General features: G+C 31.2%; 2 protein-coding genes across 10 annotated transcripts in view; both read left to right on the forward strand.

The window, feature by feature from the left end:
• LOC148624244 (transient receptor potential cation channel subfamily M member-like 2) overlaps positions 1-5,686 on the forward strand; it is a 46,210-nt gene extending 40,524 nt beyond the window's left edge. For all 6 annotated transcript variants that reach the window (XM_088566848.1, XM_088566844.1, XM_088566845.1 and 3 more), the window contains 4 exons: positions 261-450; positions 899-1,018; positions 1,157-1,303; positions 2,179-5,686. In XM_088566848.1, the coding sequence (XP_088422974.1) occupies positions 261-450; positions 899-1,018; positions 1,157-1,303; positions 2,179-2,280 (559 nt within the window). In that variant the 3' untranslated portion in view covers positions 2,281-5,686. The remainder of the gene's footprint in view (positions 1-260; positions 451-898; positions 1,019-1,156; positions 1,304-2,178) is intronic.
• Positions 5,687-8,059: 2,373 nt separating this feature from the next.
• The window catches only part of LOC148624245 (anaphase-promoting complex subunit 1-like), an 82,680-nt gene continuing 74,236 nt past the window's right edge, over positions 8,060-16,503 (forward strand). For all 4 annotated transcript variants that reach the window (XM_088566850.1, XM_088566851.1, XM_088566852.1 and 1 more), the window contains exons 1-4: positions 8,060-8,249; positions 11,010-11,211; positions 11,946-12,113; positions 14,261-14,333. In XM_088566850.1, coding sequence (XP_088422976.1) covers positions 11,047-11,211; positions 11,946-12,113; positions 14,261-14,333 — 406 coding nt within the window. In that variant the 5' untranslated portion in view covers positions 8,060-8,249; positions 11,010-11,046. The remainder of the gene's footprint in view (positions 8,250-11,009; positions 11,212-11,945; positions 12,114-14,260; positions 14,334-16,503) is intronic.

Below are 16,503 nucleotides of genomic sequence, written 5' to 3' on the forward strand. Positions count from 1 at the left end.
TGACACAATCATACAACAACCAATCACAACAGCGATTTTTTGATATCATTTGTTTGTATCAAACTGAGCCATGGTGTGATATTACAAAATATTTAGTTGCCCAAGAAGTTGATAAAACAACCAATTGAATTTTGACCAAAATGATAAATTAAATGACCAACAGTGAATGTTTTGATTTCTTATGAATTTTAATTATTATTGTATGAAATGTTATCACAATCAAGTATTATTTAATTTAAATTTCTGACTTCCTTTTATAGAAATCCTATGGGGAGAACTGGTATAAGAGGGAAAGGTAGACTAAACAGGTGGGGTCCTAATCATAATGTGATGTTATTGGTGACACGATGTAAAAAGAAGGATGACCAACCCATGATGGTTGAGGATAAAAAGGTACTGGAAGTGATTGCTAGACAGAAACCAGGACAGTCTAATTATAAACTACCTAGGGTAAGTTAGTTGGTATTGTATGAAATTACCATGTTAAAATATTGCAACCATGACTTTCTTTAGGTATTTGATATTTTATTTTATGGAAGCTTTGTATTGAAACATCCAAATTTGTTACAGTTAAGATATGAGGAGTTTTAACTGAAATGCTAGTTATTGTTATTTTTACTGTGACATTGATGGCCATCATTATTTTTATCATTAAGGTATTTGTTCATTGAAGGTGTCAGTTTAAATGACCACAGAGTGAAAAAAAGTTAAATTTTGATAATTCATAAAAAGGTAGATCATTCCTTTAATGAGTTACAGGTAGAAATCATATTATTTCTACATTTTACAGGAATTACTGAAAATACTGACCCAAATTCCAATCAGAATATTTTATTGCGAGTTATTCTCCTATGAACCATAAAATTTCACATGAGTGTGTTTTCCTTGAATTTTTCAGGGAGGAGACTATGGTTACATGACAGTTTATAGTGCTGTATGTCAGAAGTTCCTAACAGTTACTGCTGAAGATAACAAAACCAAAATTAAACCAGACATGAATGCTGATGATATGATTAAGGTAATTACATAACTTCTGTGGTAACTTGTGGTGGACCACAGTGACTTCATATATCATGTATGAGATATGTAGAATATCCATGTTTATGATAAAAAAAACTTAATCACTTGTTAATTTAAGGAATATATTTCATTTCAGTTTTTCAAGAGTTATCTGTCAGCTCCCTTTGCCTCATCAATGATCTACAGAGGATATTTTGATGATCAATACAACACTGACAATGCATGGAGGGAAGTAGAGGTCTGGAACCTCCACTTTGATCAGTTGACCGAAACTTTCAAACAGGTATATTTAACTCATATTAAAATAAACTTATTGTCAGTTGGTATTATTTCCTTTGAGTGTAGTGACATTCAATAAAGTTTATTACATAGACCTAGGAACCTGAAAAATAATACATGAATTCATACTTGTCATTTGCTCCCATTGACCCCAGATTTAACTCTGAATAACCTTTTCACATCAGAGAAACAATGTAATTCAACATTTTGACGTCATTAATCTTAAGTTGAAGGAAAATTCAGTATGGAAACAAAAGGAAAATATGTTATTTTCCTCAATGGCATCCATAAGTGTAAATATATCTATTCATATGTGATATATAATGTAAAATGATATGGTCAATTTCATAAATTTTTAAATGTGGAACTGAATGTCAGTCACGACATCATTATCACTGCTTCACTAATACAGTTATATAGTTATACTAATTTACACATATAGCTTCTGTAGTTCGTTACTATTTTTCATACTTATTGAATTTTTAATGTAGAAACATCAATTTTATTGATGTGCTGTGTAGCCATTGCCATACACTAATAAATCACTAGATATTTTAGTGTATGACCATGGATAGGTTAAAAACTTTTAAAATTAAAACATTACATGGCAATACAGGCATTTTTATTATGACACTGGTGAACTCAAGCCTCTGTGAACCACCAGTGATGTTGAACTTACACACTGGTGAACTCAAGCCTCTGTGAACCACCAGTGATGTTGAACTTAGTACTACTCTATTAGTACATTAATATGTTTGGCTATAATTCATAAACAAACAATTAAAAAAAATTATAGCCTTATCCTTAATGAGATAACCATGACGATTTATAACTTCTGTGTTATACTGATTTATTATGTGTATAATTGTATTTTTATAGGACTCTAGGCAATGGAAAACAGTTTCCTCCTACAACACTTTCCATGGAAGTCAGGATCTTATTCTAAGACAAGCTGCTAGTCTTCATGATGCTTATTATTGAATCATGAGACTTTGCTTTCTACCTCTAAATAAACTGCTAGTCTTTGCTAGTTTGCCACCAGTTTTATTGAAACTTTTGATTTAATATATGTATTATGCCATGTTAAGGAAGTATGCCTTCAGTGATTTGTAGCATTTGTTTGTTTATTTTTCTCATATTTCTTATCATGTACATGTATGGTAGTTCTTAAAATAGCAAAGAAGTAGAATCCGTTCATATAACATGGTATTGGTGTAATATTGAAACTCATTTATTTACAATGAGGTAATATGGTCTGGGCAAGATATTAAAACAGTTAAATGTTTATTACAAATATCAAATTTAGTTTGGGCATAGTATGGAATTGGGATATTGTATTTACATGTGTGTAGTATGTTTTTTGTAGTATAGAAACAGATCGATGTATTTACATATATATGGTATGGTTTTTTGTGTAGTACAGAAACAGGTTTGTGTATTTACATATATATAGTATGTTTTTTTGTGTAGTACAGAAACAGGTTTGTTTATTTTTGTGTAGTACAGAAACAGGTTTGTTTATTTTTGTGTAGTACAGAAACAGGTTTGTGTATTTTTGTGTAGTACAGAAACAGGTTTGTGTATTTTTAAAATATATATTTCTGTTTATTATTTGATTATGAAGGTTGAGGTTAAAATGTCAATAAATCCAACCCTGTTATGGGCGATTATTGTGGTCAGTTTGAACAGGACCAATATGAATAGAAAATGAAATTCCACTAAATTACAGCCATACTATGGTTTCATTTAATTTTGCTGGATATTTGAATTCACTAATAAGTGACAACTAACAATTGATTTGTTGTTTAATTAAACAATTAAGGGATGTGGCTTCTTCCCCAAGACCTGTGTATGATGCTGCGATTTAGAGTCTATCATTTGAGTTGACTTCCATTTCAGAGATAATTGTCCATTGAATTTTTGATTAGTGGTTCCATATCTCCCAGAAAAACCACAAAAATGAATACCCCACGAATGATTATGAAATCACAGTACTTCAATTTGAAAATTAAAAAAATTGTCTGACACTTAATTTTCACTTACATATACTTAGATGGGAATAAGAAAACATTAACTACATTGTAGTAAGACAAAAAAGAAACCATAGCTATTTATTAGAATAGTCAGAGAATTTGGAGATGAATAGAAGATATATTTGGATATACCAAACTATGTTAGCATATTCTAAGTTTCAGTGGGTCAATTTTCATGCAAACAAATATTATGCTTATGTCATGTTAACAGCGAACAAAGAACAAATGACTATAGATACATGAAGAACATGTCTGAAAGATGTACAGCCATTAACAAACTAATTGTTTTCTGTAATTCTGTTTGAAATTAGTTTATAAGCTTCAGTAGGTTTCAGGCATCGATTTCACAAAAAAGTCGTAAATGTTTAGGTTGTGACATCATTACTTGTGATCAACTTTACACTTTTTGTGAAATCGACGCTGGGCACTTGAATGTACATTTACATCAATGTAAAGATTGCTTACAACAAATCTTTCATTGAAATTTTGAAGAAGAAATGGTAATGTTTTAGTGTGAAACCTGTCAAAATCATACCCCTTTTGGACAATAGAAGTTGTTAAATTTAGACAAGAATTTAATATATTCAAGTTCAAAATACATTTTAACAGACACATTGGAATTAAAAAAGTGTCTGGTTTTGATTTCAGACAGGTTTTACTGTTAGATGAAATATTATTTCCCTTGTCATGATATTTATGTCTCTAGGTCTGTCCAAAAGGAAAGTCTTGTATTGAACAACAAGTTTACTGTGAAAGTACTGTTTTTTGGGATATCTGTTTTGTGGATTGCAGAACAGTCGTTTGATTGTGGATTCATAAATTCCTGTTATGATATTTCTCACAGTACAAATAAACAGAAAATATGTATTTTGTCTGGAATTCAATTTCATGGTATGAGTCAACCACAAGATCCATGAAATAAGTACCCCACAAATATAAGTACTTTCAAGTTATTAGATGAACAGTAGAAACTGTTTTGGCTGCAATGATTGTGTTGATGCAATAAATTATATCAGTGTACAAATGGTTTTGTTTATGTGTTTTTTTCTGTTCTGCTTGTTTGTTACTTTTTTTTTTTTTTAATTCTTTACCTAAATAAATGTTGCATACTTTTTACATTTGGTGCTTTTATGATTATTACCAATTTCCCATAGGGATATTACATCATTGATATAATTGTTAATGCTAAAAGCAAGATTTTTTTCCTTGTTTTAGCTTCAGTGAAACTGAAGGAATATATATATGAATAAAATAATGTGCAATAAAATTTTACAGTCTGTATATATTTTGACATGGTCATTTTTACAGAAGATTATGAGATTGTTGTAAGCACTATATGTATTACAAAAAAAAATATTTTTAATAATGTTGTAATGTTGTTATTGGTTTTTATCTTCATGTATCAGTTGAGATAAGGCCAAAATAAAAAATATCCTAGATTCTCATCTTCTCCTGACCTGATGTTTTCACTCCCAAATCATTTTGAGTTTTTTGGCCTATTTCTTTCAAAATGACAATCTTTTTCACTAAAACTGATCAAAAAATAAAAAATAAGATTTGTCAGCCCACCTCAAAATTTGAACAAACCTGAATGAGAATCTAGGAGTTTTTCTTAAGCAAATTGTTCATTAATATTACTTCAGTCTAAATTACATACTAGATTGGGCATCAATAGTCAGTATAACATCATACAAAAACTTATCTGTTTAGTACATATGAATTAGTGGTATGTGCTTGCCCTATCAATTCAGATTCCCAAGTTCATTACTGACAGTTTACCCACATTAATTATTGATATGACAGCTGTTGTGTTTTATAGTTGCAAGTCCCCTACTTGTAATGCCAAAGGGAGCTTTAGATTTTGGCTCTTGTCTATATTTTACTCTCAAAACAATATTCCTGTCTTTCTTTGTACAATGCATTAACCAAATAAATTTAGTTTTTGGTTTGTGAAGTAGAAGTTACAAATTGTGCTAGATTATAGGACTGGTCACATTATTTTTGCTTTGAGTTGTTACCCTTAGAAAAAAAAAAAATTTCCTGATATTTTTTACAAGAATGATTTTCCAATAAAATTATTTTAATTTTAGTTATTGTGTAAAAATTGATGAGATATTAGAAGAATTTCCTTTGATAATAAATAAATTAAAATTTTAAATTAAATGTATTTCTCATAGCTCTGGCAGCAAGTAGAGGGAATTGTATTGCCTAGTCACAAGTCTTTTTATAACCGGGTATTAAGCATTTATATGTTAGTGTACTTAGATGGCCATTAATTTTTACCTTACCACTCTTTGATTATTTTATACATTTATAATGCTTTGTGTTTTCTCTCAGTAAATGTCTTGTTTGAAGTCTGTATTCAGTTTTTGATTTATGCCTGGGTAAAAAAAGGATGTGATGTATGATTGTATCAGACAACCAGCTTTAGAGAGTTTATCATTTATCAAAATGCTAATGTGTTTATGCATTATAGTCATATATGGGTCATAGTTTTCCTTTCCTCGTTTGTCTACCCCGGACTTTTTATGAGCAACTCGGCAGGTGTTTCTAGAAAAGCAGAGGATGCTTACCCTACCGATGCACCTGGTCCATGCTCCCAGTTTTTAGTGGAGTCCGAGTTGCTCATTTGCTTTTGTTACTTTGTATGTATGATTTTAGTTACTGTATGTTCTTTGTTGTGTATGTCTGTTTTCCATGTCGGGTCTTTGTCCCTGGATTACATTCTTTTGATTACCGCTATAACCTTGGTTCCCTTGATTACTCTTTCAAACAATTAAAAATAATCGTGTATGATGAATAACAGGCTCTCCAGAAAGTTCCAGTTTCACACCTACCCAGATCCCAAATATCAAATGATCTGTGCCTAACAAATCATATTAGGAGTATCAAAACTATTTACTTTTGTAGTGAAAATTTGCAGATCAAAAATAACATTAACTATTGCACAATTGCATGTAAAAATTTAAAAAAAATTTGTGAGCGGAATAAAAGACTCCCAATGAAAATGAAAACCCCAGAATAAGTCTAAAGAGAGAGCAGGAGGCGATATCCAGCTTTTTCTTATAACACAAATACGATGATAAAGCTAGATGCTAATAATATAAAGCTGATAATTTTCATCTATTTATATCACAAATGGATCATTTCTAGAAGTTGAATGTTGATTTCTGATTAACTGCAACAGTGAAAGAGAAATACATTACATAGAAAGCATTGAAAGTGGGTGATAACTCTTTCGTTTTGTATTTGAGAATGAGTTCGTTGTTTCAGTTGAAAATTTTTTATGAATCTTTTTACGAGCTTGTGATTTTAAAAACTTTGATGTAGTAATTTCTTGGTTATATAAAGATTTCTTTGTTAAATTCCCAAGCATTGTTACAAATATGAGAAAATTGATGAAATTGTACTAAGTAAACACCATATGATGGCAACAAGAGGATGTCAAGAGTATTTTATAGTATAGTATAGTATAAGATTTTCATGTTTAGTTTTCAGGTGTTTTTTTAACAGTTACACATCATTTTGAATATGTATAGTTCTAATATTTTTTTTATGAAACCAAACCCTGCCAAGATTTTTTTACACAATTATATCAAAACAAAGATTCAAATATATGCCAACATGATTGAATATAGATTTAGGAAAGAGTAATCAATGGAACCAAGGCCACAGTGGTAATCAAAAGAATGTAATCCAGGGACAAAGACCAGACATGGAAAACACATACACAACAAAGAACGTAAAGTAACTAAAATCATACATACAAAGCAACAAAAGCAAATGAGCAACTCAGACCACTAAAAACTGGGAAAAAATGTGTTTATATATATATTTTAGATACATGTAGATATAATGGGAAAGAAGTAAAACCAATGTACTGATTCAATTCATGCTGTCCCTAGAATGTGAATTACTCGGGGAGTGTATAAAGCTCCCTAAATTACTGTAAAAAAAGATAAACATCATTGAGATGAACTTCTTGAGTTACATAAAAATATAGTTTCACTCAATGATGCTTTCCCTATTTGATCTCTGCACAACTGAACTTGCTCAGTATTTTTTCAATAGAATGATAGAAAAATGAAGTTTTTGACAGTTATCAGCCCCTAAAATATTTCATTTTCGGTGCATTTCAATGAAATCAAAAGTCGGTTTTCCAAAATGATATGGAAAGTATTGTCATTTTTCCTTGATTGCAAAGAGTCAAATTACATATTCAAATAGTGGGTTTTTTATACCATGTTTCACCCAGTGCCTGATGCCATGGACTTTATAATATTATTAAAATTTATCGGCTTGGGTCGAGGCAATTTATAAATCTCTTTCATCTCAAATATATCGGTACTTTAACTCCAGAAAGTGCTTTCTTGTCAATTTATCGGCATTTCAAAGCCAATAAACGTGAAATTAGCAATTTGAAATTTGTGTCATGTCTCCTTTAATATACACCCCCTGTGTTGATTCTTACAGAGACATGAGAGATTTGTGGGCTGGCGTATTTAAGTACGACCCAACGAGAATATAGGTATGGTGTATATGTCAAGGAGACAACAACCCCACCGGGATGGAAGTGTCAGCCCAAGGCCATGAGTTTACTATAAAAATAATATATATATTCTTTTTAATTTCACGTTTTTTTCTTTAAGATTACAAAAAAAAAAAAAAGAAAAGCCGATTAAACCGGAATCCATACAGCGTTGTACCGACAAAGTAAATGATAATAGAATAGTGATTTCCGGTCTCTATGTTTTGGCAGAATTTTCGATTTGTCTCTTTTTACCATGCCGGACTTCCATGATATATAAAAGTATTTGACCAGAAAACAACCACAGGTCATCGACTTAACCAGGGAGCGGTGTTTTGGAAAGTCTTGTAACGGAAGAGCTATAAAGGCTTATGTTCTTCGATTTAGAGGCAAGTAACCATGAATGATCAAGTTCATTTTTGATACTATAAATCCTAGATAAATCCACATAATCATGATATTTACTGAGGCCTTAAGCATTTTTTTAATATGATGTTTGTGTCTTATTAAATTATTGTATAGAGGCAACCAAGCGAAATGAAAGCCTACCAAGACAACATAATTATTTTGCCTATACTACACACCTTTTTTGTAAGTTGATCAGAGCAAAGGCATATAATACAGCGATAACTACTTCCTCAATTAGCCAGTTTATTGATAAAATTATCACTGGGTGGAGAACAAGATTTCCTGATTACTCAACTTATTTATTAAACTTCATTTTCTCCTTTTTGATGAAATGATTATGTGTTTTGTTTTTGAATTAATTTGATTTTTTAAAAAAATATGTTGCAGTTTACTTGTTTTCAATGCAAAGTGTACTTCTTTTTTGTTTGTTTTGGTAGAGAGATAAATACGATATGAATATAAAAAAGCTAAGACATTGTAGAATAGGAAACTAAAGATTTTGTTTCAATATTCACATTACTGCTTTAGTAATAATCATTTAAATTTACATTGTAGGTTGTTGGTTAAGTACGAAATCTTGTTTTCCCCTGCAAGATTGTCACAATTTTGGTTAGTTTACTAATCTCCTTGTATTATATGTCTCTGATCTTAGGCAAAAGAAAAAAATTGTAGTCTTGTTTCCTGCTTCCAGCCTAAAGAAAGAATAGGATTGGTAATTTCGTTTTTAAATAACTTGACATTTTTACATGTATATATGTGCTCTACCAAGGTGAAATTGTTTTAACACAATTTCTTTTATCTTTTGTAACACAGTCCTTAAGTTACTTCTCTTTCAATTCATAGAGGGCTTGTTTCAGTTTCATAAAAACACAATGGAAAGTACATGAGTGGCCTACATGGCTGCCACAATGTTATCATACTACATGTATATTAATATATGCAGAAACCGGAAGACTGTAAACACCAGAAATTCGGAAAAATAAAATTAGGAAAATTTGAATTCTTAACAATTTGAAAAAAAAACTTAAGAGTGGGTGTTAATAGAAGTGATTGTTCAGGTAGGAGGAAGCAATACTTATTTTTTTTTTGCCTTAGAAAGAAGGATGCCAGCTTTTTCTGTATTGTTACTATCTTAACCTTTGTGTAAACACCACAAGGAGTCTGGTCTCTGTGCACTAAGACCACAAAAGTAGCACTATGCCCTATAAGGTGACAGTTTTCTTAAGTAAAAACACCTTCATTGGTAAGGGAAGATAAAAATGCGTACACTCCAGTAAAGTAATTATCAAAATAGTCATTGTTAATTTTTTTGTTTTTTGTGCTAAATTTTTCTGAACCATTTCTGCTGGGTTAATCATATTTAGCATCACTACATTACAATTCTGTATCCATTTCATGCCTATGCCTGGGGTCGTGCTGGGCTTCGCTGATGTTGCAATTTGCGATTTTTTATTTTATCTGGCGACAAAAATAGCCAGTTGGCGCTTTTCTTGGCGCCTAGGTTTTGTATATTAAAATTGACAACTAGTTAGTCAGCAAAGGATATTCTCTCTAATTTTGTGTTGACACCTGGTCAGAGTTAATTGACTTTGACCAATTTATGACTGAATGCAATTAAAGGTAATTAGACCAGGCGATCGTGACTGATGATATATTCATGGGAGGTGTCAATCAAATGTAAATATATTATTGAGCCAATCAAAACACTCATCATCTGGTCAAAGGTAAACACTATTAAGGCCATGTGCACACGGCTACACACAAGTTTCACAGCCCTGTTTAACCATGTAATACATTCAGAAACAGACTTACCTAACAACAGAATAAATTAAATCCAATTAACAATGATTATCCCATCAGGAAGTGTCTAAATATTTGGAAATGAAAGAATTGGTAAAAGAAAATGGATGACATTTGTTTACACTTTTGCCATGTGACTTTTTTGGCAGGAAAATTGGTAAACAAATAGAATGGAGATTCCCAAAATCTAATTAAAGAAATGCTATTCAGATATCAAGATAATTAAACAGGGACACAGTTAATGGTCCATGGTACAAAATGTAGTTTGATAGAAATTTTATCACTTGAGAAAAAGAATCAAGTTTGTTAATAATAAAAAAAATAAATTATATTGTATTTGATAAATTAGCCCATGAAGGACAAAGGTGAACATGTTTTAAAATCATTGACTATATGAGAATAGTAATATAAAGTCTTTGAAAGTAAAATACCTGTTTCTGGAGTAGTACTTTTTTATATGAAACTGACAGACTAGAGCAAAAAACCTGCTTTATACATGCATCAAGAGTGAATCTTGGGTACATGTTTACACGTCATGAATGGAGAGGTTATTTTGATGAATTGACAAAGATAATTCATCTGTGGACTTATACTGTCTTTTTTTTAAGAAGTATAATTATTTTTGGCACCCTTAGGCTCTAATTTCTGAAAACTGGCAACAAAAAATGGCAGCTGGCGATTTTTCTGGCAACAGAATTTTTGAAGCCAGAGCAGCCCTTGCTATGCCCTCACATATAAAATTATATCGAATAGCAGTGACCATGTGCCTCAGGCAAGACATATTAATTTTTTTATCCTCATGAGCTCAGAAGCTAGATATATTGATTATTGATAGTGTACATGAAAATACAATGTATACAAATGTCCTTATTAACTCCTTAAAGTGATTTGGGAACACTAGACCTTTAGTGTAAGTGAAGTGTTCCAATTTGATTATTTAGATTGTAATTACAACCTACCAATCTGGATGTTGATGATATGATAGCGGCCTGTGACACCCAGGATTTTGTACCTTTTGGCCGTGAGTATTGCCGACGTCATCCTGGGAAGTTCCAACTACAGGTCCAGAATGCAGTGCAGGCAGAACATGGGTTACCTCTGTTCAAATCATTTAGAGACATTTCCATACAAGAAAATAATAAGGTACCTGCACATATATATATATATGATCATGCATAAATGTTTGTGAAACAGTTGTTAGGATAGATGAGTGTTGTTCATATGATGTTTTAAGTACAGTGTACTTCAAGTTTGTTGGTTTTGATATTTGCAACCTCACTTTATTTAGACTGAAAGAAATTTGTTGAGATATTTTATTTTGCAAATTGTGATACACTTGTGTAATTTTATTTTGATAAATATGCAAAGCTAGTGAGAGTCTCCAGAATCAATAAACCCTACCACTAGTTAAAGAGGCAGAGCATCAGCGACGCCCTGTATATATTATGTAGGGGGAAATATGAATGGTTTAAAATTGTTTTATTTGAAATTGAAATACAAAAGTTCCTATCATATTAGTATTGCAAATTTCAATTTGCTGTGTGTGTTTCAAGGAGTAACCTCTCACTAGCAGCATTAGAATCAAACACATAGGAAGTTCTAGATTAAAAAAGTAATTGTATACAAGAAGTACACAGAGTTTCTGAAATTTATAGAATGATTGTTTAACCTTTAAACCCAGGCAGAAAGGGTGTTTTGTATGTTTTTTTTAAGGAAAACTTAACAGTTGTAGATATTGAGATTATTTTTGAGATATGAGTACATGTACGTCTTGATTGATTTAAACAGTTATAGCCCTTCCATAGTTGAGTATTTTTTCTGCTATATGCTATACTCAGAGTATATGATACATGTAATCTTGTTTTTTTTTTTTTTAGAAAGAACAGTGGAATTTTAGACACCACATTGATGAAACCAGTATAAATAAAGAAGAATTTGATGAAGAGCTGTATGTTAGTGGTTCTACAGTTGTGTGGAGTAAAGGTGGACAAAATGGGGCTAGATCTGTTGTCAAAACATTTACTGTGGACTCCCCAGTATTACAGGTACTTTATACCAAGGATCCATAAATGGTAAAAAATGCCGGTCATTGACCAACAAATTTTGCAAATTGACCGACGACCATTTTAAATTACAGTCAGCATGGTTTTATTACTGTGTAAACATCCTTTCTACCTGTCTCCTAATTGTTTATTGGAAATTATTTAACAGGTGTATGTCAATATTAATAAGCCCATGTACCTGTGACTGCGATTTTACTTGTAACTGATTAGTTGATTGCATAATTAAATTAATGGTCACATGCAGCACCATTGTGTATAAAAATTAATTTAAGTGACTCGGAGAATTTTCTTACATTTATTACTTGATTTAAATAAGAAAAAAATTGACAAATCCATCATTTTCTTGCTGATCTTTCAGTGGTAACGAAAGCACATGGTGCTGAAACTACGAATTGGTGGTAGTTTGTAATAATTAATTTATCGATTGAATCTTTTTAATACAGAAGTCAACAACCCATTCAAAACAATATATAAAATGTATTTACTATTTTAATTTTTAAAATATCATCACTCAGAAGTTTTCAGCTGTTTGCCGATGTGATGAAAAAGTCTGAGAGACACCATGTTTTGTTTACATGTCAGACCGTCCACGTGTGGTCAAAGCCGAACTCATTCACTCATTCAGATATTTTGTAAAAGACAAAGTATGTGATGTAATAACACAAATTCCAATATTTATTTTTGAAATAACAACAAAAAAGGGTTTTTAAAGTTTATTCTTGATCTAGGCAGGTAAAAGACTGACACAAACGTCGGCTGAAATTTGATAAAATGTCCCACATGGGCTGTCAAAATTTCCAGACCCTTGCATTATACCCACTCAATTATAACCTTTTTCAGCTGTTTGTACATAACTGTAATTATCTGAACTCATTTCAATTTGGTATGTGGCTTTTTATAGATTTTGCATACATTCAGTTGCTGTCCAATATCAACTTTTTATTATGTGAGACTTTGTTTTTTTTTCACTACATGGAATGCCACTAGAAAGATTGATTTTAAACGTGGTATGTAGCTTTATATAGATGGGGCATATTTTGTAAGTGGTTTTGAATACTGTTTGAAATCAAGTTCCTGTTTCATCGTATTGCCATACCAGTAGTGGTATACCTATCACAACTACTCATGTATTTCATATTCATTTACATATTATGTGCACTAAACTGAAAGGTTGTTTTTCTACCAAGCTTACAGAGTAGTTGTTTGTGTAGGAAATAACCAAAAAATTCTGATGTTCCAATTTCTGATTGTACACTTAAAACTGCATTAGTTGCCAAATTTGTTCAGTTTTGATTCTACTGAATTATGCTGATTTAATGAAATAAATTTGCAGCAATGCAATTGAAGCAATAAATGTCAATAATACTGTGAAAACAACGTTTTTTCAATCAGAGAAAATCGATAGCTCTGATCTAATTATTTTTCACCATTACTTCCGAAGATTGCCAACAGGACATTCACCCGGGTTAAAAATACTTTAACTTTGGTAAAAAAAAAAAAACAACAATAACTAATACACATGTCTTGTTTTCATTTCATTTCTTCTATTATGTTCAGTTTTCTAATAAATAATGACCATATTTGTGCCACATTATATCACATAACGTAAATTTCAAAATGATCCTTGCATTATATTCAAACTTTTTTCTTTTACGGCTTGAGTCCGTCTGTCTTCCTTGCAGTTGAATAACCACATTCGCTTTGCAATCAGTTTTGTTATTAAAGAGGCAACCCTTACAGCACATGAGCGGATGAAGGTCACCAGAAGTCACATGCATACGAATTTATCTAGGTCGATTATTTGGCTTGCAAGGCAATAAATACATAGACACCTATTTCATGTATTTAATGCATTTTATTTGTGGATATCAAATTAAATTATACGTGAAAAATACAAATAAGTAGAAATAATTCAAGGTTAAGGTATATTTCAGCAGAAAAAATTTGGTGATAAAGACAGCTAATGCATTATGTTTACAATTAAAACAAAATAAAAGAAATCTTTAAATTAAAATCTTTTAACGCACTAGTATATTTTTTTACAAATTTACCTGTTTTTTATGAGTTAGAAAAAAGATAGGAACCATTTATACCATACAACAGTAATAAATTTTATATATTTTTGACAGGCCTTGTGGTGTAGCTTTATTTTACCAAGGAGTGAGGTGCCTGTCAATACCATTCCAACCATAGATATACAAGGTTTGTTTCTAAGGAGAGAGCTTATTCAATATTAAACCATTTTTCTTTTTCTCTAATAAGTACCAGTTTTGGATGAGTTATTCAAAGTTGGCTTTCAAGACTGGAAGATCATGGGCTTTTCCAAGTTTCAAATCAATGGTCTAAAGTCCTCAATAAAGTGTTCATGATAAAGGTTGAAGTTAAATTTCAAAAGTTTTTAATCTGAAATAAACGGTATAACTTGGAATTAAGTTGTTTTGTCCTGGTTAACAGTATGTCCAGAGTTGCTTAATGATTGTTCACTTTGCCCGGATGATATAATGAATGATTTAGTTCATTAGTTCATAAGTTCATATGTTACTGTTATAACATGAGTTTTCTACTCAAAGTTTACAAATATATGGTTAAAAAAAGTTTAATGAAAGGTAATAACATAGTTACAGAACATACATACCCTAGTAAAAAATAGTCAAAAAGGAAAATCTGCATGTACAACAAATGGCAATATCAGGGTAAAAAGTGAGTTTGAAACCTGTGCAATAGTCCATACTTGGTGTAGGCATTTCCGATGGTATGAAATTACCACCAGTCAAAATTGATATTCCATTAGTCAGAACAGTACGGAAGAAATAAACAATAAGTGAAAATAAAAGGAACCAAATACAATAAAATACATGTAAAATAAAAATGACACCAACTTTAAAATAAGTCTTGAACTTTGTGGGAAAGTCATGTTCTGTTATGATGAAAATGATAAGATAGAAATATAAATTAGTCAAAATTATGAAAATCTACAATTTATTTGTCAGAAACAGAATATTTCTCAATAACATCTTCGTATTGGGTATGAAACTTTTTAAAGGCAGTGATGAGACACATTTATAGAACCTTAGTCCAAGAGCCTATCACTCAGGCATCGATGGTGCATTAAGGCTAAAAACCACTAATTCCACTTCCCATAGGCTTCTATGCTAATTTCACAATATTCAATGGCTTCTCTGGACTTTACCTTAACTTTAACCTGCAGAGGACTATATATCAGCATGATTCTACATATGTCAGCTCACAATCCTCAGAATGGCATGTGGGGTTAGCAGACTTGCAGTGCAGTACTGGTCACCGGAAGTGAGGTGTCTATAAATAGCATGGGAAATCCCAGTGTTTTCACAAGATAGGGGAATATTTAGAAATCATTATGGAGATTAGGCTTCACATCACAAGAAGCAAAATGCACCTATAAAATGTACAGAAATGTTTTTCCTTTCAGAAACTGTTTAAATTTTTTAAATGAGCTGAGAACTTTTTTCACAGCACTATGAGGAACAGGGGTAATTTCTGCGTAGGACTATTTTTGCGTACGTTTCAAATGCTCATTGGTTGAATTGGTGGTCTGTAACCTAAAGAGTCATTTTCTGTCTTAGAAAAAATAAATAACTATACAAGTATCTTCTTATACACATACTGAATGCATTTGCCAAGTTTCAGTGAAATGTGACAAGCACTTTTGTAAATATTTGATTTTTAAATATAGGGTAACCAAGTTGCGCGAGCAAAGAAGTGACAATATTCTACCATACTTAAATGCATTAAATATTTGCAAAGAACTTTTTCTGACTTTTCAAATAAAAAAAATCAATCACAACTTGTTTTTTAACAATATTAATAAAGAGATAGCCTTTAAAAGTAGTCATTTTCTGAAAAATTGGTCTATTTTTAAAAATTTATGTCTGACATGCCTCTCCCTTTTTCTTGATCACATGTCAAAAACCCTAAATCTTTAAATTTTCGCAAAAGGTGATATCTTTGGCTTTAAATTTGTAAATACAGTGTTTTCGCAATAAAACATGACAAGTAAAGGACACCTAAAGCAAAAAAAGTACTCAAAAATGCATTTTCCATGTTGCCATAGGGAAATGCTTATATGTCCTTAACCGCAGTAATGAAAGTGAGTTTTTCCTCATTTCTAATCAAATTTTTGCTCAAATTTACACAAAACTTGATTTCAAGTGCTGATTACCACCATATTTAAGTAAATATAGCCCTCAAAGTTAAATATTTGACATTTTTACTAAATTTTCTACACTTTTCACCAAATAGGACATAAAATTCAGCCAAAAAGACCAATTTTCCATAATTTGGACCTATAACTTAAAAAAATGCATATTTTGAAGGATTTTTGTAGTGTATTCCT

This window comes from Perna viridis, chromosome 2 (assembly GCF_037379345.1).
Source record: "Perna viridis isolate PV_CMFRI_1.1 ecotype Kerala chromosome 2, ASM3737934v1, whole genome shotgun sequence".
NCBI lineage: Eukaryota > Metazoa > Mollusca > Bivalvia > Mytilida > Mytilidae > Perna > Perna viridis.